The 23,484-nt window shown below is 41.5% G+C and overlaps 1 protein-coding gene across 1 annotated transcript in view; it reads left to right on the top strand.

Annotated features, from left to right (window-relative positions):
• Nucleotides 1-23,484, top strand: part of ada (adenosine deaminase) — a 71,931-nt gene that overhangs the window by 8,410 nt on the left and 40,037 nt on the right. The window contains exons 2-3 of the mRNA XM_063041425.1: nt 3,017-3,078; nt 12,544-12,666. Coding sequence (XP_062897495.1) covers nt 3,017-3,078; nt 12,544-12,666 — 185 coding nt within the window. The remainder of the gene's footprint in view (nt 1-3,016; nt 3,079-12,543; nt 12,667-23,484) is intronic.

Raw genomic sequence — 23,484 nt, 5'->3', positions numbered from 1 at the left:
TGTTGCTTTAAGCAAGTGAACGTGAGGGTCAGTATCCTAATTGCTTTTTAAATGCTTAAGCTTTATGTGATTGCAGTAAGTGAATTGCTGAATTTGGTTACTTGTTCAGTTTGTCAGAATTTGGCCTCCTTGACTCAGTTTCAATGTAACCTGTGTTTCAAAAGGCAAATGTACTTAAAGTAGTGCTGCTAAGTTTGGCTGGCCATATTCCTGAAGGTTTCCTAGCACGACTCCTGCTTTCAACCACCTAATCCAGTAGAATGGCCTTTTATTTCACCTGCAGTACTTCTGTAACTCATGAATGAAAACATTCAAAAATTGCAGAAGGAGAAAGCATACTATTTTTGAAAGCCCCTTGTCTCCTTGGTGTATGCCAGTAACCAGGGAATTAATTGTGATTCCTGGAGACTTCCAGGCAATGATTAGTAATGTTAGGGAAGACCCAAAATGATTAAATTCAATTACAGGTCCAAATGGGTACAGGACCCTGTCCTTTGCTATTATTTACATATATAGTTGTGGGTTTGAAGCAATAGTGCAATTTACATTGGCCAGCCATGGGTAGGGAGACCAAGTGAGTGTCCTACCATAGCTTGACAACCTGTGGTTTTCTGGCATTAGGCAACCTCAGCTACAGTCAGTGAAATCTACGAGGATTTGGGGGCAGGAAAGGGCTGTAGAAGGGATTTAGAGGGTCACTATGGCAGTGAATCAAGTCACTTTTAGAGTTTGGAGAACAAAAATGCCATAAAACTAATTGCAAACTTGCTTGCTTGCGCCTCATCAATAGATGTTAGTGTGCTCATTGGCAGAAGATACCCAACGTTAGGCTCTTTTCAATACATCATTGATGTTGTAGTTGGTGTTACCTTGGCATCACTTTTCTGAAGGTACAGCATTAGCTTTCAGTGAATTGTGTTCAAAGATATCCAGACACATTTGAATGCAGCACTTATCAATTTCTTGCCATGAAGAAATACCGTGTCTTTATTTATTTTGCATCTACCTTTTGAACTATTACTATTTTCTGAATGCAATGCTTCCACTTCATGAATAATAGGTTTCAGCTCTTCCTGTAGTCCTTGTCCATAAAGGTAAGTGTTTCTTTAACTCCCAGTTCTTGCTGGTGCTGTTCCACTATTGTCTCAGTAGCAATTTACTTAATTATCAGGGTGCCTGTTTGAACTTGGCAATTTATCAGTTTGACCAGTTTGTCAGTTACCAGAACTTCCCCTTTTTTCTGCTCTGTTCGGCAGATGGTTCACAGTTACACAGCTCACGGTGGGAAATAAAGCTGTTTCAGTTATGTTTTTTCATTGACACTGACCGGAGTGTTGATCATGTGAACTTCCTTCACCGTACTTCTTTGTTCTTGCTTCCCAGATCTCTCTCTTGTCAGCAGAGTGGCAGAGTGCCCTCCCAGATCCTGAAGTGATACTTGACCACTCTGTCTGGCTGCTATAGCGTAATCTAGGGGATTTGATTGCCACTTGCATCACTGTCCAAGTAACTATACCATTCCCTAATGAATGGCAGTTTTAGCCTTAGACTCTAGTCATTAGATTAAATTAGATTATGAGGACACTCAGTCCTCGTTTATTGTCATTTAGAAATGCATGCATTAAGAAATGATACAATGTTCCTCCAGAATGATATCACACAAAAACAGGACAAACCAAAGACTAACACTGACAAAACCACATAATTATAACATATAGTTACAGCAGTGCCAAGCGATACCATCATTTGATAAAGAACAGATCATGGGCACGGTAAAAAGAAAAGTCTCAAGTCCTGATCGACTCCTATAGTCCCCAATAGCAGGTGGCAAAAAGGGAGAAACTCCCCTGCCATAAACCTCCAGGCACCAACAACTGCCAACTGCCGATGCATTGGAAGCACCCGACCACAGCCGACTGAGTCCATCCGAAAACATCGAGCCTCCGACCAGCCCCTCCGATACAGCCTCCCGAGCGCCATCCTCTGCCAAGTGCCTTTGACCTCGTCCCGGCTGCCAAAATAAGCAAAGCCGAGGACTCAGAGGCCTACTCCTCCAGAGATTCTGGACCACACAGTAGCAGTGGCAGCGAAGCGGGCATTTCAGAAGTTTCTCCAGATGTTCCTCCGCGCCCTCACGTCCGTCTCCATTAAATCAGGATTGTGCATGGTACCCTACTTAACAAATACAGATATCATTCCAGAGCAACCGCTGGCACTGCGTCACGCTGCCATCTTCTCCTCCTCCATCACCTTTGAGTTGAAGTTCCTTGAGCTGCAGACAGTTAATGCAATGTAGTGGCCTTAGATAACATAGGATTTTAACAGCATCCATGTACTATGGTATCAACATGCCATTTGTCTTGCCATATCTGTCTTAATTAATGCACAAAAAATAATGCACTCAGAGCAACCATCATGGTGGAAGGGATGTTGGCTTTTGATGAAAATAATATGTGTAATTGTACAAGCGATGCCATACCTATGGTAATTTGTGTAGTTTTGATCTTCATACCTGAGGTGATACAAATGTAGATTCACTAGAGTGGATTCTGGAAACAGAATTTTATATCAACAAGAAGAAGTTGATTAGAATTGATCTACAGTGAAGTGTAGATGACTGAGAAGTGATTTCATTGAACCACATGTTTCTGAGACCACTTTATAAGATTTGTACATTGAAAGGCTATCCATTCAGGTTGGATTGTTTCAGGACTGGCACAGCCATTGGGGCTGACAAAAGGAGAAAGCTCAAGATAGTTGTAGAGGACAGGAGATGTTCAGTTGTTGAAAGTCAGTTCAAAGTAAAATTCAGTACATTTTTAGTCTCTCAAAGAAACTGAAGAACATTGGGATTGGGTGGAGAAGTCAATGCGATTGAAGAGCAGCCATGGTTTTGTTATTCATTCCTATTATTTTTAGATTCACAACCATTATTGTAGTAAACCAGTTCCATATTTAATACATTTGTACAGGAATCATATAACTAACATGGAATTTTCATGTCTTTTCATTGCAGGTAGAAATTCACCTTCATCTTGATGGGGCGATAAAACCTGAAACAATTTTGTACTTTGGCAAGTAAGTTGATGTATAGTTTGCTGTTGAAATGTCAGTTAGACATGACATTTGCATTGGAAAAAGATCCAAGGATGCTGGATTCAAGCTTATGCCATGCACTTAAGACAGAAGTGAGAAGTGTTAACTATTTTAAGTTCTGTTAAGAAAAATCAGTCTGCAAATCAATTAATTTATTGTTGAAATATTTCTGATTATTTTAACAGTTCTTTAAGAATATTTTGAAGCTATTGAACTAGGAATAGTTAGAATCCCTCCTGAAGTATGTTGTTGGTATTTCTGCAATAATTATGGTTGAAGATGTAGTAATTAAGGGTCATGATTCCAACAAAAGTGAAATGTGGACATATGAAAATTTAAGATAAAAGCCAAAATCTAAGCATTGGCTGTATGTCTGTATTTTTGGAATAAACGGTGGGTTAATTCACAGGTCATTCTTCAGATGAGAATTTTCAGATTGTTCAACAGATCATTTAGTATTTCTGGTTTCTGACTGGGATTATAAGGGAATTTGTTTCATGCATACTGAATGCGCAAATATCCTTGTTACTTACTATGGGTTAGGTCTTTTTGACTTTTTCAATCCTCTCTTTAATCTATGTGTCCTGTACCAAGGATTTCTAGCTCTGGTATGATGTGCTTTAAAGATTTGTTGCTCTGCTCTAATTTTCCCATCACCGATCCCCAAAAGGTCTGTTATTTACCTGCAATATCTCCCCCCACCAAGTGGAAAGTGAATAAAACTGAATGGATGATTCTTTCCTTTATTTAACTGCAATTTTTCTTGAGCTGCATGTTGCATGCTTAATAAATATAGAGTCTGACAGGAATGTAAAAATATCACATCAGCTTGTAACTTACAGGCTCCCCCCGCCATCCGAAGGTAGAGCGTTCCTACGAAACGGTTCGTAACCCGAAATGTCGTAAAGTGAAGAAGCAATTACCATTTATTTATATGGGAAAAATTTGTGAGCATTTGCAGACCCAAAAAAACCCTACCAAATTATGCCAATTAACACATAAAACCTAAAATAACTGTAACATATAGTAAAAGCAGGAAAGATATGATAAATACACAGTTTATATAAAGTAGAAATTCTTTTCTGCAATCATTGCTGCACTGGCCACCGTTTTGAAAATCTCACGCAAGCGCTCTCGGCAGAAACACTCTCTCCAGTAACCTTTAAGCTATGAAGCTGCCAAATCATACCAAATAACACATAAAAACACACAGCCTATATAAAGTAGAAATAATGTATGTACAGTGTAGTATCACTTACTGGAATTGGGAAGACAGTGAGCACACTGATGATGGTGTGTTAGGCTGAGTCGTCGGAGGCTGGGGTGGTGGGACACCGGGGTGTCATCTCATCGTCGTCTGTTTCCATCAGGGCAGGCAGGTCATCTTCTTCTATGTCTACTTGCCTCGATGTCGAAGGTTGAGGTTCTTTGTCTGCTGTGGCTGATGTGGAAGGCTTGAAAAACGACAGTATGCTTGACTGCTTAGCCTCACGCATTTTTCTATCATACAGTTCTTTGTAAGCACTCAAACCATCCTGCAAATATGCCCTAAGCCTACGTACCCTTTCAAAATTAGAGTCGTACTTTTCTGCAATCATTCTTGTCAATTGCAGTGAAAATCTCGCACAGTTGCTTCGCGTTCAGTTCCTGGACGACTTCACTTTTGGTCCGTTCGCTACTGTATTCAGTTTCGATTGTTATCCTTTCCTCTTCCAATTGCATCAGCTCTTCATCTATCAGTTCTTGGTCATGAGATGCCAAAACCTCTTCAACATAATCTTCGTCTTCCTTTTGATTGGAAACGCCTTAAACAGGTGTCTAACCCGATAGTTAAATATACCTTGCGTATTTGGTTTCAATTCAGAAAATTTTTTGATCTTAATCAATTTGGGTTAGCGATTCCTATTTTAGGTAACATTTTTTCCTCCCTCTTTTACGGATCGTGCTTTTCAAACTTGGAAGACTAAGGGTATTTCACGGTTTTTGGATTTATTTTTAGATGGTTCCCTTATGTCTTTTGAACAATTATCTAATAAATATAACTTATCAAGAATACATTTTTTTAGATATCTACAAGTTAGAAATTTTCTAAGTACTATACTTTCTTCCTTTCCAATGCTTCCTCCTACATACATTTTAGATACTATAATCAACCTTAATCCATGTCAGAAAGGTGCATCAGCTATGATTTATAATATTATTATGAAACTTAGGAAAGCTCCATTTGATAAGATTAGGGTAGATTGGGAACAGGAATTGGGGTTTACCATTTCTGTGGATGACTGGGGGCAGATTTTACAATTAGTCAATACTTCCTCTATCTGTGCTAAACATTCCCTAATTCAATTTAAAGTTGTTCATAGAGCACATATGTCCTAAGATAAGTTAGCGCGCTTTTATTCTCATATTAATCCTTTTTGTGATAGATGTCCGGGGCAGATAGCCTCTTTAACTCATATGTTTTGGTCTTGCCCTACTTTGGAAACTTTTTGGAGAGACATTTTTAATATTATCTCCAAGGTATTGAATATAGATATCTCTCCTCACCCTATTACTGCTATCTTTGGACTACCTAAAATTTCCAGTAATTTCTCCCTTTCAGCCCGTAGAATGATTGCATTTCTTACTTTAATGGCGAAAAGATGTATCTTACAACATTGGAAAGAGCTTAATGCTCCAACTACCTTTTTTTGGTTTTCTCAGACGATATTATGCTTGAATCTGGAGAAAATTAGAAGCAATCTTTATGACTCCTCATTTAAATTTGAACAGACTTGGAGATCTTTTATTCAATATTTTCATTTAATGTAATATATACCCTTCTTGTTTTTTTTCACTTTTTTTAATGGAGGTCGGGATTGAGGACGTGATTTTAAGTTTAACTCTGTTTGGTTTCAAGTTAGCCTATTGCTTTGCTTTGCTTTTAGTTAGTTGCATGGTGGGTTTTTTTTGGGGTTTTTTTTTTCTTTTTCTCTATTGATATATATATAAAATTGGTATACTATTATGTTACCTTGGTATGTTATGTTTAAATTACATTGTAGTATTTTTTTTTGTATTAATATCTTCTGTAATTTTATTATATTCTAACAATGTATTAGTGTCTATATGGCTTACCTTTTTGTATACTTATTTAATAAAAAGATTTAAAAAGAACATAATCTTCGTCAACTTCCACAAGCCAAACTCACTTTGTCCTTCGTTCACCACGATCGAAACGCTGAATTATGTCTATTTTTGCGCCAAGTGTAACACCCTTACAAGCTCTCTTAGGCTTTTCCAATATCTTAGAACTCATCTTGTTAACAGATGCTCAAAATAAATCAACGTAAAGCACAGATGCTCACAGGCACGTGTTTAAGCAATGCCAGCTAGAATGCAGTTCCGGGGAAGGAGCTTGGCTGCTCGGGGCGCGTGCTGCCTTTTTTCACATGCTGCCTTTTTTCGTAACAGTGAAAACACCCTCTGTTAGCTTTGTACCAGCGAGGTGTCGTAAAGCAAACATTCGAAAAGCGGGGGACACCTGTATTTAAATTCCTGGAAGGCTGTCAGACAAATGTGAAAACTTAAGTCCATTTATTTGCCTTCAAATCTCCTTGTCACAAAAAAGCCAGTTAATTTTGTCACAAGTATTTCATTTCTCTCAACATTCATAGACTTTGAGGAAGAATTGCTGATTCTAATTCTATATCACCAATTCGGTTAAATTGGTAAGAGCTTGCTTTGCCAGCAGTATTCATAGGTTATGGTAAAATGCACAAAAAAAGACCCAGCTCTAATTTAAGATTATACCCTTTTTTCTGAATCCCCTCACCAGATGAAAGAGTTTTTTTTAAGACCTATCATTACCATTTTAATCATTTTGATCATCTACAACAGTGGTCCCCAACCACCGGGCCGCAAAGCATGCGCTACCGGGCCGCGAGGAAACCATATGATTTGGCGATATGAGTCAGCTGCACCTTTCCTTATTCCCTGTCACACCCACTGTTGAGCTTGAATGCACACGAGGTCATTACCCGTGTGTCATCCATGTCAGCGCGGGAAGGAGATCAACTCCTCGAGCTTGCAAATGACGGCAGGCTGAAAAGCATGTTTGACATAACATCTCTGCCGGCATTCTGGATCAAAGTCAAGGCTAAATATCCTGAGATAGCCACGAAAGCATGAAAACGTTGCTTCCATTTCCAACATATCTCTGCAATGAATGCAACGAAAACTAAACTGCGGAATAGACTGGACATAAGGAACCCCCTTCGAGTATCGCTGTCTCCCATCACCCATCGATAGGACCGTCTTGTTGCAGGAAAACAAGCCCAGGGCTCCCACTGATTCAGCGATATTGGTGTGTTGCAATGATTTTATACGTTCATACGGGGAAAACATGTGCTGTGTGTTTAATATCCAAACGTTACTTAAAATGTTATGATGCTATTGACTTATATAGCCATATAACAATCACAGAACGGAAACAGGCGATCTTTGCCCTTCTAGTCCGTGCCGAACGCTACTCTCACCTAGTCCCACCGACCTGCATTCAGCCCGTAACCCTCCATTCCTTTCCTGTCCGTATACCTATCCAATTTTTCTTTAAATGATAATATTGAACCTGCCTGTAGCACTTCTACTGGAAGTTCATTCAACACTTACTTCAAGCTCCCCTGATAATTGACTTATCACTATATTCATGCGAGGAAAATATGCGCTGTGTGTTTAATATTAAATTTGTTAGATAAACCCCTTTAGAAACAAAATTGAGTGTATTAGCCACTTATCACCTATATTGCGTTGGTGATTAACACCCCCCCGACAGAATCGCCAAAACCGATTTGTAGAAAAAAATCGGCACGTACACGCATGCACACTGGTGCCCGCGCAAGGCTTCATGGTCATTGTAGTTTTTCTCGGAGTAAACCCAACGTATTTGACTGCTACTCTTCAGTCCTGACGAAGGGTCTCGGTCTGAAATGTCGACTGCACCTCTTCCTAGAGATGCTGCCTGGCCTGCTGCGTTCACCAGCAACTTTTATGTGTGTTGCTTGAATTTCCAGCATCTGCAGAATTCCTGTTGACTGCTATTCTTGTTCGTTGGCAACCCTACCACCCCCTCGGTTGGCCGGTCCGCAGGATATTGTCAATATGAAACCGGTCCGCAGTGCAAAACAGGTGAGGGACCCCTGATCTACAATCTCTTCAAGAGGGAATACAAACCAAGTTTATGCAACCTGTATTTATAATTTAACCCTTTATGACATTGTCGGCTGGTGGCGCAGTAACATCAGCGCTGGACTCCAGAACGGAGGTTCCCAGGTTCGAATCCAGTCGGGCCACTCTCGAGTATGCTTTCCATCTGTGCCGGGTTGAGTGCTGAGCTCGCAACTCGACCTCGTAAAATAAAGAAAAATACTGCGAAATGTCTGTGTGAGGAGTGGCTCCCCACACAGCGTTCCGATCTGCGGAAAGACATGAAAATGCCTGATTGTTGGCCTCTCAAGCCTGAGTCGACATCATCATCATCATCGTCACATCATCTTTATGACATTGGACAATTGCTATGAGGTTTCTCATTACCCCTTCAAACACTCTTATATCTTTCCTGCTGCACGCCCAAGATTATGTACAACTGCTTCCCTTTTGTATTCCAGACCCCATGTAATAAAATGTAAACTTTTATTATCCTTTTTGACTTTTTAAAAAAGTGCATTTAAAGATTTGTCTATCTTGGCACATAATTCCTTTCCAAAATGCAGAATATTGCAGATGCTGGAGTAAAAACAAAAAAAGAAATTGGAGATGTAGAAAATAAGGTCGCAGCAGTTTGGAATAAAAAGATATTGACCAGAAGCATTTTGAGTTTTCAACTGATGTTGTCTGACCTAGTCAGATTTTCAACAATTTTCTGTTTTTATTTTTAATTACCTTTGTCTATGCACATGGCCTATTTACTGAATATTTTAAAAAAATGTCCAGAGAAAATGGGTTTGTATATCTTCTCTTGCCAGTTTTCATACTGTTTATTTCTTAATTTTAGTCTTTTGACTGCATATTAACAGAGTTTATGGAACAGTGCAGTTTACAGTGTTTGGTATGCAATACTCTAGTCATCCAACTAAATAAGTATGAATGATGAAAAATTCTGCAGTAATTACAGATTGCTGGAAAATGGTGTTTGTAATGTGCTGCCAATTCAAATATAATCTCCTTTATCTTAACCTCAATTACTGACCCACTTAATGAGGCTATTTGCAGTTTTGTATTTCAATAACATCTGGAGCAAAGCCTTCTGAATTACCATCTGAAAGTCCAACGGGCAGATCTCAAGAGCACTCATTTGTCCATATTTCCTTGTTTCTTTCGATGCCCTGGAATGGAAACAGTCAGCTCATGGAAAACAGTTAATTTCTCCACCAGCTCTATACTAAGTCGATTAATTTATGTCATTACTTTTATGCCATTCCTAATGCCATTCATATTTTTCCTGGACTTCAATACCATTCTTACTGTTCAGGGCAGTGGCTCACCAATACCATAAAGTCATCTAATTGGATAAATATACAAATGGGAAAGAAAACAAACTCCTGGAATAGCTCTACATTAGTGTTCATGTTGGGTTCTCAGAAATATTATTGTCAACAGCACCTCACAATGCCCATTTTGTGTGTGGGAGAATGAGACAGGGTTGTCAAACATGAATCTCAGATTTGGTTGTGGAATTTTGGCTGCCAAAACTGGTTGAATCCTGACACAGCCTGCATCAACAAACAGGTCCCTCCCCTTCTGGGGCAGGTGAATTTGGGCTTGGGGTGACCATGGGTGCCTAATTGTGGGTTGTGATCTCAAGCTAAAAGTCCAGTCTCTAAGCAATTATTAAAAGAAGTAAGGAATTACACAGTGTGTCAAATTTAGCTGGGGAGTAAATTGGTGATTTTAAAAACAATGTCATATTTTGCTTTGTTTTGAAATTGGCTGAATCTAACATTACATTGTAAACATGAGATTTTGAAGTTATTGGAAATCTTGAGTAATACTTGCAAAATACTGGAGGAACTCAGCAAGTCAGGAGTCTATGGAGGGGAATTACATTGGAGTGAGTGAGTATCTCTGAGTCAGCAAGCCCTCTTGGTATTTTCATTAGGGAACTTTGGCAATGCAAACTGTCTTGGGCAAATTGATGATAGTGCTCTTGCATTATTGCTTTCTCATGTCTGTGGTTGTGTGTACTAAGCAACTGAATTAAATTTGCAGAATAGACTTATGCCCGTTTTTAAAAAAAAATCACCAATCCTGCTTAGTGATTGGATTTCATAAGAAGCAAGTCATACGGTGCTACAAAAATTTTCTAGCCTATTGTATATTCTCCATTTTCCAGGAGCCGTTTGCTTGAATAAAAATGTTTCATAATGTCCTTATAGTAATATTAAGTATTATTTAGTAACCTTAAATCATTGTTTGTGTACTTGTCATAGAAAAGCAGTGGTGAATGACATTTATATTCAAAATTTATCTTTATAATCATTTTGATCTGCAGCAGTAAAAGTAGTAAGCTCCCAAGGTAGTCACCTTCCAAAGATATTGTGAAAATATCCGTTCATTTGAATTGAAATCATTCAATAAATGCTTTTATCTAAAATGCATTAGTTTTGAATTAATAGAAGTAGATTGAATGTAGCATGAGGGGAAAATGTGAATATTCAATGATTGTGGAAAAAGCTAGTTGTGCATTCATACAGTTAAACACAGGATACTCACCCCGATTGTTTCTGCAGGTATGATTATAAATAGTTTTCTATTTGTGTTGATTATCTTTCCAGTATCTATAATTGTAGATCTGAACTGTGACAAACTTTCGTGACGTCAGATTCCAGTGTGAGTTTTGGTTAGAGGAGTTAACTTTAGCATTTAAATGTATGTCACTTCCTTTTGAGATGAATCATTCTCTGATCATCCCCAAATTGCTTCAATTAAGTGTATATGACTTGTGCTTTGGATTCATGCATTGATGCATTTGGGTTATATCAGCAAGAAGGATCACTGGGTACTGGGTTTCACTTTCAGATTCAGAGCATGTCAGTAGGGTGAAGCAATGAGACATCTAGCCAAAACTCCCAGCAAAAGGCATCAACCATTTTTATGGTTGGATGTCTTTTTAACTTTGACTCTCTGCTCTTTGAGTTTAGTGTGCTGGGGTTGGGTAATGGTGAGTTACAGGAGATCAAATGCCTTCTTTACACCTTCAAATTCAAAATGGGGTGTAGTTGGGGAAGAAGTGGCAACAATCACCAATAAGGCTGGCTTCTTACAGATGATACAGGTTTTGTGTGCAAGGCTATGATGCCTTTTCCACTTGCAATGACATTGATCATTCTGTTGTAGCATTTGACAGGATTAACATTGTTGTCTCACTTTTGATCTGACCTTGTTTGGGTTCATCTTTATCAAGTCATGAGAAGAATGTTGCTGGAGTAGGTTCCAGTAATGTACAAATACCTCTGAAAATGTCAAAAGATCTACAGCTCTCTCCTTTCCATGTTACTACTTCTCCTTGGATTTTCTTTATATTTATTTGCACCTAGGCTTGTTCTGCTGACCTGTTCTTTATCCTATCCTGCATCAGCTTGGTATTCTGCATACTAAACATTTCTTTACCAAGCCATGTTGACACACCTTCCTCCTGGGTCTTGCAATACCTTCTGTTTCTTAATTTCATTCTCCGTGTGACTTTGCACCTGGCATCTTGCTCTCCCCTCTCTCTGACTCTTCAATAGGTATCATTCTTTCAGCCATCTCAGTGTCAAGTCTGAATTCCTTTCCCAAAACCATCCATCTGCCATTCCTCCTCCAAGCCCTTTCTAAACATTCTCCTCTTTAACCAGGCTTTTAGACAACCTTGCAATCTGGCGCAGAATATACTTTAGACTGATTTATAGCCTGTAGCATTCTGGCAGGCTTTTATTTGCTTTAGGTCATGGGAATGCCAGCGGTGGCTGCATACTAGTAAATTTTTCTTTGCCGCCCTCTTTCAACTTGTATCTCTTGTTATATATAGCTGAAAGTTACAATACTTACCCAAAAATTCATCCATTATCTCCACAACTACAGTACTTCCAGTCTGTATACAGTTCCTCCATTCCACCCCGCCTCCACCATTAGGTTCCCTTATCCTCTCCCCACTTTTGCAACAGTTTTCTCATCATCTGCATGTTGGCATTAAAACAAGCCCTTTTGCTAGAAAAGAGGCTGTATGACTGAATTTCCTGCACTGCTTTAAACACGTTCCAGACTGATTAATGTTCATGAAAGTCCCATTTGCAAAAGACTGTAGCTGTCTCAAATTCTATGTCCACAATATGTTTTACATAATCATTATTGAAGTTATATAACATGTAATAATGAACATTATGTAAGCAACAAGAACCATTTGGATAATCATCTATATCCTCTCTTTAGAAAACGAGGAATTAAGTTGCCAGCAGACACGGTGGAAGAACTTATGTGCTACATTGGATATGATGAACCAATTGATCTCACTCAGTTCCTTAAGAAATTTAGCTATTATATGCCGGCTATTGCGTAAGTGAAACCACTCCTTCATTATTTTGATACATGTATTGAAACCATGATTTGGTTTTCTTTTTTGAATTTAAATCTTCATAAACAAGTGTTCAACTTGGCGTAAATTATATATCGTATTATTTAAAGAATATAGTTACAGAGGTTTGGATTCAACAAGTGACATCAAGGAACTGTTAAGAGACAATAAGGAAGATAAGACTCCAGTGACAAGTTCTGTCCAGCTTTCCAATGAGGCTGATAAATAATGCTCTCTTTCTCTTCTCCACCCCACACCTCAAATGTTTGACCAAGGAGCTCACCTACCTGACAGATAGAAGTAGGAAGTCACTGTTAGGTGGGTGCTGCAGGGATCCTAAGGAACTGTGCTCAACACCATCTGCGTGGTCGGGATGACATCTAACTTGGTGGGGGAAGATGATGACCAAAGTACGAGAGCCACATGATTTGCCTGTGGGCTTGCAGAGGAGACATTTGGCTTCTCCAGGTCCTGCTCCTGGTCTTTCTAAGGAGAAAGGTGCCCTCAAGATGATCTTGGGCTTAAATTACATTGGCACCTCAAATGCAAAATTAGAAGAATTTTTTTCACTGCCTTCTGGCACTATTCTCTTGCCTGTTCCGAAGCAGGTTAGCCAGCCAGTGCTTAGGAATGCATTAGGCAATGGTTTCAGCCGTTTAAGTTGTATATCTAGACAGCCAAGTTTGTAATCAGCCTTCAAATTTAAAGTTCAATATAAGTTTATTACCATAGTACATATATGAAACCATATACAACTCTGAGGTTCATTTTTCTGCAGGCATACTCAGTAAATCCAAGAACTGTAATAGAATCAATGAAAGACCATACCCAATGGGATGGACAAACAACCAATGTGCAAAAGACAGCAAGGTGTGCAGATACGAAAGAGAGGGGAAATTATAAATAAGTACCCAATAAATATCGAGAACATGAGATGAAGAGTCCTTGAAAGTGAGCCCATAGGTTGTGGGAAGAGTTCAGTGACGGGATGAGTGAAGATGAATGAAATTATTCCCTTTGGTTCAAGAGCTTGATAGTTGAGCGGGAATAACTGTTTCTGAACCTGATGGTGTGAGTCCTGAGGCTCTTGTACTTTCTTCAGAAGAGAGCTTGACCTGGGTGGTGGGGGTCTCTGCTGATGGATGCTGCTTTCTTGTGTCAGTGCATGCAGGAGAGTGAAGGAAGGTACTGAATGATCAAATTAAGTAGATAGGCTTCTGCAAACAGGAGAGATGCAATGGTGTGGGGGTTTCAGGAACGTGAGACCGGTACCACTGATGAACATAGGCTCAGTGTTGATGAGTCAATAAAAAAGGAGGAATGGATTCAGCTGGTGGAATAGAAATGGAGTGCTGAGTTGGAGGGGGATGCTTGGCGAAGCTGTGCAGAGACTTGTAAGCAGAAGTTATGAAGTTTCTGTTTGAGGAAATGGGCTGTTCTTGCGGTGAGTTGAAAGATTAACCAGGACAGACTGTGAGTAGTTAGTCTGAACAAAACTAGGTTAATTTTGTGTAAGAGAAGGATAAATGAAGCCTGCTGGTGACTGACTTAGTTGCTTTAAAGCATTAATTATTTAGGCAGCTAATATAGCAAAGTTAAAGTAAACACCCTTGACGTTATCTATGAAATTTGAAACTTTGCTCAAGGTCAGGCTACATAACCCTTGTGTTTGTGAACTTAGAGTTAAGTCGTACAGCAAAATAGCAGGCCTTTCGGCCTAGCATGTCTATGCCAACCATCAGTTACTTATCTGTAATGACATTTACCAGTACTCCATCCGAGCCTTCCATCCACTGGTGAATCAAATGGCCGTGCAATGCTTCATATATGCTGTACAAGTATCTGCCTCTACGATCCAGTCAGGCTGTACATTCCTGACTCCAATCACTGTCTGAGTGAAAATGTTCTTCCACAGATCTCTTCAAAGCCTCTTACCCCTTACCCTAGACCTGTACCCATGACTTTTGGAGACCTCTGCTGTGGGAAAAGTTTTCTATTCTCTATGCCCCTCATCATTTTGTATACTTGTTTCTCTCTCAGATTCTAGTTTTTATAGGAAACCAAGTCTCTCATAACTGTATCATCCAGTCCTAGGCAGCACTGAGGTGAATCTCCTCTGCACCTTCTCCAGTGCAATCATGCTCTTCCTATAGTGAGCAACCCGTACTCCAGCTGGGTCTTGTCCAGTGTAATGGCTAATGAGGACAAGTATCTGGTGAGCTGCCTTCACCACTCTGCTGCCTCCTTCAGGGATCCTTACACTCGTACACCAAGGTCCGCCAGTTCTTCAATCCTTTGTAAGGCCTTGCCATTCATTGTGTATTCCCTACCCTTGTTAGTCCTCCTAATCACCTCACTCTTTTTAGGATTAAATTTAATTTGCCATTGCTTTGTGCATCTAACAAACTCACCAAAATCATTTTGTAGCCTCCTCACTATCAACGCCTTTGGTTTTTTGTGTCATCTGCAAACTTATCAGCCATACCCTCTCCATTCATGCAGTATACAAATCATTAATATGTGTAAGTAAGGGTTCCATCACCAATCCCTATGGTACATCAATGGTCACAGGCTTCACAGAAACATTCATGTACCATCACCCCCTGCCTCCTATTACCAAACTAATTTTGGATCCATTTTGCTGATTTGCCCTAGGTCTAATGCCCGTTGACTTTTTTGGACCAGTTTCCAAAGTTGTATTTTCTCAAAAGTACAGTCCATGTAGACTGCATCAGCTGTATTGCTCTCAACACGTGTTGTTACTTGATAGAAAAAATCAATCAAATTCACCAGATGGGATCACCACGATCAAATCTATGATTAAGCCCTGATTTTTAAAATGCAGATTAATCCTTACGTACCTTATTGTCTTGTAATAATTTCCCCACTCTGCTGATGGACTCTTGGGCCTTTTTTTGACCTAGCTTATCCCCAGTACTTCTTTTGATTAACAGTTCCCATATTTGTTGCTCTTCTGTCAGCTGACACCTTTTTAAAAATATCTTTCAGGGCACCGGAAATCTCCACTCATGCCCACTACCCCCACCCTCCACAGTAGCCTAGGATACATTTTACCAGGGCCCTAGGAAGAAGAGGAAAGGGCAACATTTAATTTTATTTTAGCAAATACAGTATGGATAACAGATAAAATGTGTACAATGCCTGACTTTTTTTATTTTTGACACAATTTGTCCTCTTTTGCCCATTGGATGTTTGTCAGTCTTTGTTATGTGTGTTCGTCCATCGTCAACGTCAGTGAGGACCTTGACACTATTATGATGGTGTCGAGACTACCGTGTGATTTGTATTTAAGTGAGGGAGCGCAGCGTCAGTCTCACTCTGTCTTCCCAATTCCCATCTGGATCCAGTGGCAAGACAGAGTCGAGACGGCTGGGGATGGGACTAGGCGCAGTGGATGACCAGGACGTCTTCTGTGTCTTGTCCTGCTCTACACGTTCCACGACGCTTGCAGAGACCGCCTTCTTGACCGTTGGACCTTCCGCTGGTCTCGTCTGCTCAATCCGCCGGAGTCTGTCTTCACATGCTGGGATAGACAACTCCCTATCTCACCGAGGGTTTGAGACCCGTCGGCTACCCTCACCTGGTTTAGCCGGCTTGTCGAAGCCGTTGCCCGGGGTGTGGCTGCTGTCACATGCAAACAGCTACAGGGAGCCACAGGTGAGAGCTGAGTGCCAGGTGGGGACCAAAGGTGAACTGCCTTGAAAAGGACGTGACGTGTTCCCCCACCAGAGGTGCTACCCCTCCCTGACACCCCATACACCCCAAATCTGTTCTCTCTATTATATCATGCTGATTCTATGCAGTTTCCAGCATCATATTTTGTAATACAAAATAGTGTGTTGTATTGAAGGTAGCAACGCTAAGATGATAATGCAGTGCTGAGCTTGTGCCTTTTAAAATGACAGACTTTGAACTATTGATTCCTGAATTGCTCGATTTGGTTTTCTACCTTTGAGCCATCTGTTAAGTGAAATTTATGGTTCAAATCCATATCGATATGTACCTGTGTATTTCATGGTACTTGGACTCTCATGATTCAGTGGAAGCACCCTGTTTCTTTTTCCATTGAGTACATAAAGTTCAATCAGATTGCATTTAATAAGTAAGCTTTATCTTGGTTTTAAATGTATGTTTATCTTGAAATGTACCTGCTTCATTAATCCTCTGCTGCATGGCTCATTCAAACAATTCTTGTTGCTGTATTAAGATCACAGTCCTAGCTTATGATCTTGGCAAAATGGCACAAGCATATTTTCATTAGCAATGCTCTTTCTTTCTTTCTCTATTGTTGTAGGCTGTCAGGAGAGGCACCAACATCTAGTGCTTTAGGCTTGACAACAAAGGCAGTAAAGCAGTGATTTTCAACCTTTTTTTATGCCATGGACCAATACCATTAAGCAAGGGGCCTGTGGATCTCCGTTTGGGAACCCCTGCACTAGAGGCAGTGGAGGAGGGAGGGCATGACAGAAGAGCATGAAGGCAGAGCAGCACATTGTGTAATTGTCACAAACACAAGAACATCTGCAGATGCTGGAATCCAAAGCAACACACACAAAATGCTGGATGAACTCAGCAGGCCTGGCAGCATCTATGGAAAAGAGTAAACAGTCGACTTTTCAGGCCGAGGCCCTTCATTAGGACTGGAAATGAAGTGGGGGTGGTGGAAGTCAAGTAAGAAGGTGCAGGGAGGGGAGGTAAAAGTACAAGATAGCTGGTGATAGGTGAAACTGGGAGGGAGGAGAGGGTGCAGTAAAGAGCTGGGAAGTTGATTGTGAAAGAGATAACAGGCTAGAAAAGGGGAAATCTGATTGGCGAGGAGAGAGGACCACTGTAGAAAGGGAAGGGGAGGAGCATTAGAGGGAGGTGATGGGCAGGTAGGGAGATAATGTGAGAGAGGGAACCAGGAATGGGGAATGGTGAAGGAGAGAGGGGAGGCAATTACTGGAAGTTCAACAAATCGATATCCATGTCATCAGATTTGAGCCTACCCAAACAGAATATAAAGTGTTGCTTCTTCAACCTGAGTGTGGCCTCATCATGGCAGTAGAGGAGGCCATGGACTGCCATGCCAGAATAGGAAGTAGAATTGAAATGGGTGGCCACTGGGACATCCTGCTTTTTTCTGGCTGTCAGAGCATAGGAGCTTGGCGAAGCGGTTTTCCAATCTCCGCTGAGTCTCTCTGAATTACAGAAGGCCACACCGGGAGCACCGAATACAGTAGATCACCCCAGCAGACTTGCTGGTGAAGTGTGGCCTCATCTGGAAGGATTGTTTGGAGCTTTGAATGGTAGTGAAGGAGGAGGTGTAGGGGCAGGTGTGGCACTTGTTCCGCTTGCATGGATAAGTACCAGGAGGGAAATCAGTGCAGACGGATGAGTGGACAAGGGAGTCACTAAGGGAGCAATCCCTTCAGAAAGCAGAAAGTGGGTGGGAGCGAAAGATGTGGTGGGATCCTTTTGGAGATGGAGGAAGTTACAGCGGATTATGTGCTGGATGCAGAGGCTGGTGGGGTGGTAGATGAGGACCCCACCAGCCTCTGTGTCCAGCACATAACTCTATCCCTGGTGTGGCGGCAGGAGAATGAGGTGAGGCCAAATGTGTGTGAGGTGGAAAGTTGCAGTTGAGGGCAGCGTTGATGCTGGAGGAAGGGAAGCCCTTTTCTTTGAAGAAGGTGGACATCTCAGCTGTTCTGGAATGTAAACCATCATCCAGAGAGCAGAAGTGCAGGGGACAGAGAAACTGAGAGAAGGGAACTGCATTTTTACAAGTGACAGGATGGCAAGAGGTATGGTCCAGATAACTGTGAGAGTGAGTGGGTTTATAAAAGATATCAGTACATGGACTGTCTCCAGAGATGGAGACAGCGAGATCAAGAAAGGAGATCAAGATCAGGAAATGGACCAAGTACATTTGAGGGCAGGGTGGAAGTTGGAGGCAAAGTTGATGAAATCAACGAGCTCAACATGAGTGCAGGAGGTAGCACCAATGTAGTTGTTGATGTAGCATAGGAAATGTTGGGAAGTCATATTGGTGTAGGCTTGGAACATGGACAGTTCCATGTCGCTGATGAAAAGGCAGGCATAGCTAGAAACCACGTGAGTGCCCATGGCTACACCTTTGGGTTGAAGGAAGTGGGAGGAAGCAAAGGAGAAATTGTTGAGGGTGAGAGCCAGTTCTGTCAGATGAAGGAGACTGGTTGGGTCTGTTGTTCAGAAAGAAGCAGAGAGCTTCAAGGCCCTCCCTATATGGGATGGAGGTGTATAGAGACTGGATATCCATGGTGAAAATGAGACGATCAGGGCCAAGGAGCTGTGTAATTGTGCCTGATAACCCTCAGCATCATTTCAGATATTGGCCCTATGAAGGCAAAGACACTAGGGGTATGAATTTTCTTGCACTGATCTGTGGTCAAGCAGGAGGCAGGGAAGTCCAATGTGCTGGAGCCATAGAAGGGGAAGTATTGTGTCAGAAGATATGGGTAAAGTCTGATAAGTAAGAACCCATGGGAAGATTGGTGTAGGTCGATAGTTAAATGTTTTGTGTGTTGTTTAGAATGGCAAATAAATTGCACACGTTGGCAAAGAGCATGGAGAAGTTGGTGCAGTAGATCATGTAGAGCCAAGAGGGCATCATTCCCATGTTTGAGCTCATTGGACTAGATGTTTCAATCCCTTTGATAAGCAGATCCGAATTCAGGTCATAGCCTTGAGATCTCGAGGGGGGCTTGGTGGGTGGTAGATGCTTCCCAGGAGTCATCAGGTGGGCACCCTCCTTCTTAGATATTTCGTCAACTTAAATCCTAGAAAGGGACTCCCAATCCCTTCAGCAATCTGACCATGGAAATAGCCACAAATCCTCTGCAGCCATCCTCTACTGGGAAAATCTGCACCTTCCATCCACGCCGGTGAGCATCTGTGGTCAGCTCAGTGTATCTTACATGTTTCCACTCGTATGCCTTGTAGGCTGCATCTTCCCAGGGCACTGTGAGCTCCGAGATTACTACAGCCTTCAGACTGCTGGACCACAAGACCAAATCTGGTCTGAGGATGGTAGTGGCTATCTCCGGGGGAGATATTAGCCTTTTGTCAAGGTTGACAGCCATGTTCCAGTGTGCCTGCCACCAACCGTGTCACTGAGGGTGGCACCGTCTGTCCTTGCTGGACAAAGGGGATGGTGGTTCTTCCAGTCGTAGGGGGCTTATAAATGCAAACATGAGGAAATCTGCAGATGCTGGAAATTCAAGCAACACGCACAAAAAATGCTGGTGAACGCAGCATCTCTAGGAAGAGGTACAGTTGACGTTTCGGGCCGAGACCCTTCGTCAGGACTAACTGAAAGAAGAGATAGTAAGAGATTTGAAAGTGGGAGGGGGAGGGGGAGATCCAAAACGATAGGAGAAGACAGGAGGGGGCGGGGGAGCTAAGAGCTGGACAGTTGTTTGGCAAAAGGGATATGAGGCCGGAGAAGGGAGAGGATCATGGGACGGGAGGCCTAGGGAGAAAGAAAGGGGGAGGTGGGGGAAACTCAGAGGATGGGCAAGGAGTTATAGTGAGAGTGACAGAGGGAGAAAAAAGAGAGAAAAAAATACATAAAAGTAATAATAAATAACGGATAGGGTACGGGGGGGGGTGGGGCATTAATGGAAGTTAAAGAAGTCAGTGTTCATGCCATCAGGTTGGAGGCTACCCAAACGGAATATAAGGTGTTGTTCCTCCAACCTGAGTGTGGCTTCATTTTGACAGTGGAGGAGGCCGTGGATAGACACATCAGAATGGGAATAGGACGTGGAATTAAAATGTGTGGCCACTGGGAGATCCTACTTTCTCTGGCGGACAGAGCATATATGGGGCTTAGAGTTGTTATTCAGCCTTTGCTTCTCCCTTCAGCAATCTGACCATGGAAGTAGCCACAAATCCTCTGCAGCCAACGTCTATTGGGAAAATCTGTACCTTCCGTCCACGCTGCTTAGTATCTGTGGACAGCTCAGCATATCTTACGTTTCTGCTCATTCTAGGGCTGAATAGTACAACTGTGCCAGCTGTTGGTGACAGCTATAAGAGGTTGATGGATACCGTGCCACCCTGTTCAGATTGGGGCACCATGGTAGTGTGGCATAGGCATAATGCTATTACAGCACCAGTGGCCCTGTTCAATTCTGCTGCTGTCTGGAAGGAGTTTGTATATTCTCCCTGTGACCACTTGTTTTTTTTTCCAGCTGCTCCAGTTTCCCCCCATGTTCCAAAGACATACAGATTAGTAGGATAATTGGTCACCAGGGTGTGATTGGGTGGTGTGGGCTTGTTTGGCCAGATGGGTGTATTACCATGCTGTATCTCTAATAGTAATAGTAGTAAAATGTCTTAAGGTGGTCGTCACCAAGTCTCTGTGCCTTGGTGTAGTCTCTGCCTCTGTAGTCTCATTTTTAACATGTATCAAAGCAGATCCGCAATGCCAGGTTGTCTGGCCAGTCCCACAAGAGTTTAATTGGCATTGCAGAGTATGAAAGTGCTGCTCTGCTTCAGGAGTTCAGCATTTTGCTTCTTAGCAACACTTCACAACCATTGACCTGCCTGTTAGCCAATTATGCCTGAGTGCAGACACTTGTGATGACATGCTCCAGTTGGAAGCTGGCCCTTCCAGGGCAAAAGCTTGTTGTAGCTGTTTATCACTAGTGAAAGAGAGTTCCTTATGTCAGTAGCTGGAAGGCAGGTCTAGAAAGGTAGCATCTGATGCTTCATTACTGTCCTAGACCATGCTGGAACAGACCCTGTGTTGCCACCGATCCACACATCTTACCAAGATGTGCAGAGCTGATTTTACTGACTCGTTTCCTAGAATCAAGTAGTGAGGTCATGTTGACAGGCTTATCCCAGTAAGCCCATTCTGTAACATTTTGATAGCTCTCAGTCTAAGGCAACGCCTATGTGGAGTTTATTCTCCTGTCAAAATCTGCTAATGAACTTAATGTGTTTTGTTTTACTTCTTGGGCATCCAGAGATACTAAAAATGTTTATTTTATTTAAAATATTTCTATATAATGTATTGTTAAAAACATTAAAACTAAGAATTTAATTAAAAGATTAGAAATCTTGAAGTCAAAGTTGAGTTTTTTGTCATACGCACAAGTACATGTAATACAGGTAGAATTAGAAACTTGAAGCAACCTCACAGACAAATATCATCATATAAGTAGCATTCAAAAGAAAAGCATGAACAACTTTTTACAAAAACGTGTATGGAACAAAGAAATGTAAAGTCATCAAAGTCAGTATTGCTTAACTTTAGTGTTTAGCGTTTTTCTGGTTCAAGAAACAAATAATTGAAGGGAAGTGGCTGTTCTTGAACTTGATGGTATCAGATTTCAGGCAAACCAGGTGGGGACTTCAGGTACCTCCTAAACACAGTATTTTACAGATGCTGGAAATCTTGAGCAACGTACAGAATGCTGGTGGAGCTCAGTTCATCAGGTCAGGCAGCATCTATGGAGGGGATGATGAAGTGTCTTCATCTGAAATGCCAATTGTTTATTTCCTTGACTAACTTGTTGAGTTCTTCTAGTATACTGTATCTCCTGCCTGATGGTAGCTGTGAATAGAATGGCATGGCCCAGATGGTGGGGAATCTTTGATAGATGTTGTCTTCATGAGGCAGCGCCTCCTGTCAATACCACCAGTGGTGAGGGAGGGTGTGCGTCTTGATGTATTGGGCTGAGTCCACTATCTCTTCAGTTTCTTGTGTTCCTGGGGAATATAATGGGAAATCTGTTCCCTCCATCCTACAGCCTGTGAATCTCCAGTAATATGATGTCTTACCACATGCTATTCTGGTAAAAGTTGAACTTCCTGCTAAAGTAAAGGCATCCGTTAGTGTTGCGAGACCATGGATCTGCGCCCGGAAAGTCTCCCCTCTCCACGACACCGATGTTGTCCAAGGGAAGGGCATTAGGACCCATACACCTTGGCACCAGTGTCGTTGCAGAGCAATGTGTGATTAAGTGCTTTGCTCAAGGACACAACACGTTCCCTCGGTGGGGGCTTGAACTCACGACCTTCAGGTCGCTAGTCCAATGCCTTAACCACTTGGCCACGTGCCCACACTTCCTGCTAGATAGTGTTGACAATGCCAGAAGCTCCTGTATGATTTTGCAGGTAGTTTTGTTATTCTAATTGAGTTATTCTAGCAAATTGAGAACAGAAACCGGGAGTTAAACAGACACTTGAATCAATGGTGAAACAATCTGAAAAGGAAATACATTTATATAGCACCTTTTAACTTTTAAGCATTTCCAAAACCAGGCATGTGTAAATTGTCAGATCTATAAGGAACAAGCAAATTAATTAGTTTCTTTTTGGGATACAGAAAAATAGTGGTGAAAACAATAGGGGCAAGATTTTATTATAAACCATCTCCTTCAAAATTTGAGCCAATTTTTAATTGGAGATTGAAAAGGGTGCTGCATTAAGCACTAAAGCTCACTTGAATTTTCTGAAGAAAGGTAAAATCTGTGAAAATAAGTAGTGCGGCATTTATATTACAATCACTCACTAAGCATGCAGCTCTGTGCTTCCCATTGGGAGCAGCATATCAAGTTTGTTGCTGTGGGAAGTGAGCTAGTGTTTAAAGACCTCAAGCCGTTGAAGTTACAAAACAGTGGTAGAAAAGGCTGCCGTGGATATGATAAGACACTATCTGAAAGTTCCTAATTTCCTCACCAACATTTGCATGTGATAATTTAGTGTACTTGCCTCAAAACAGAAGTCATTGCGTGTGGTTTGGG

This window comes from Mobula hypostoma, chromosome 2, assembly GCF_963921235.1.
Source record: "Mobula hypostoma chromosome 2, sMobHyp1.1, whole genome shotgun sequence".
Classification (NCBI taxonomy): domain Eukaryota; kingdom Metazoa; phylum Chordata; class Chondrichthyes; order Myliobatiformes; family Myliobatidae; genus Mobula; species Mobula hypostoma.
Note: the sequence above shows the minus strand (reverse complement) of the source record. Positions and strands in the feature narration are given on the sequence as shown.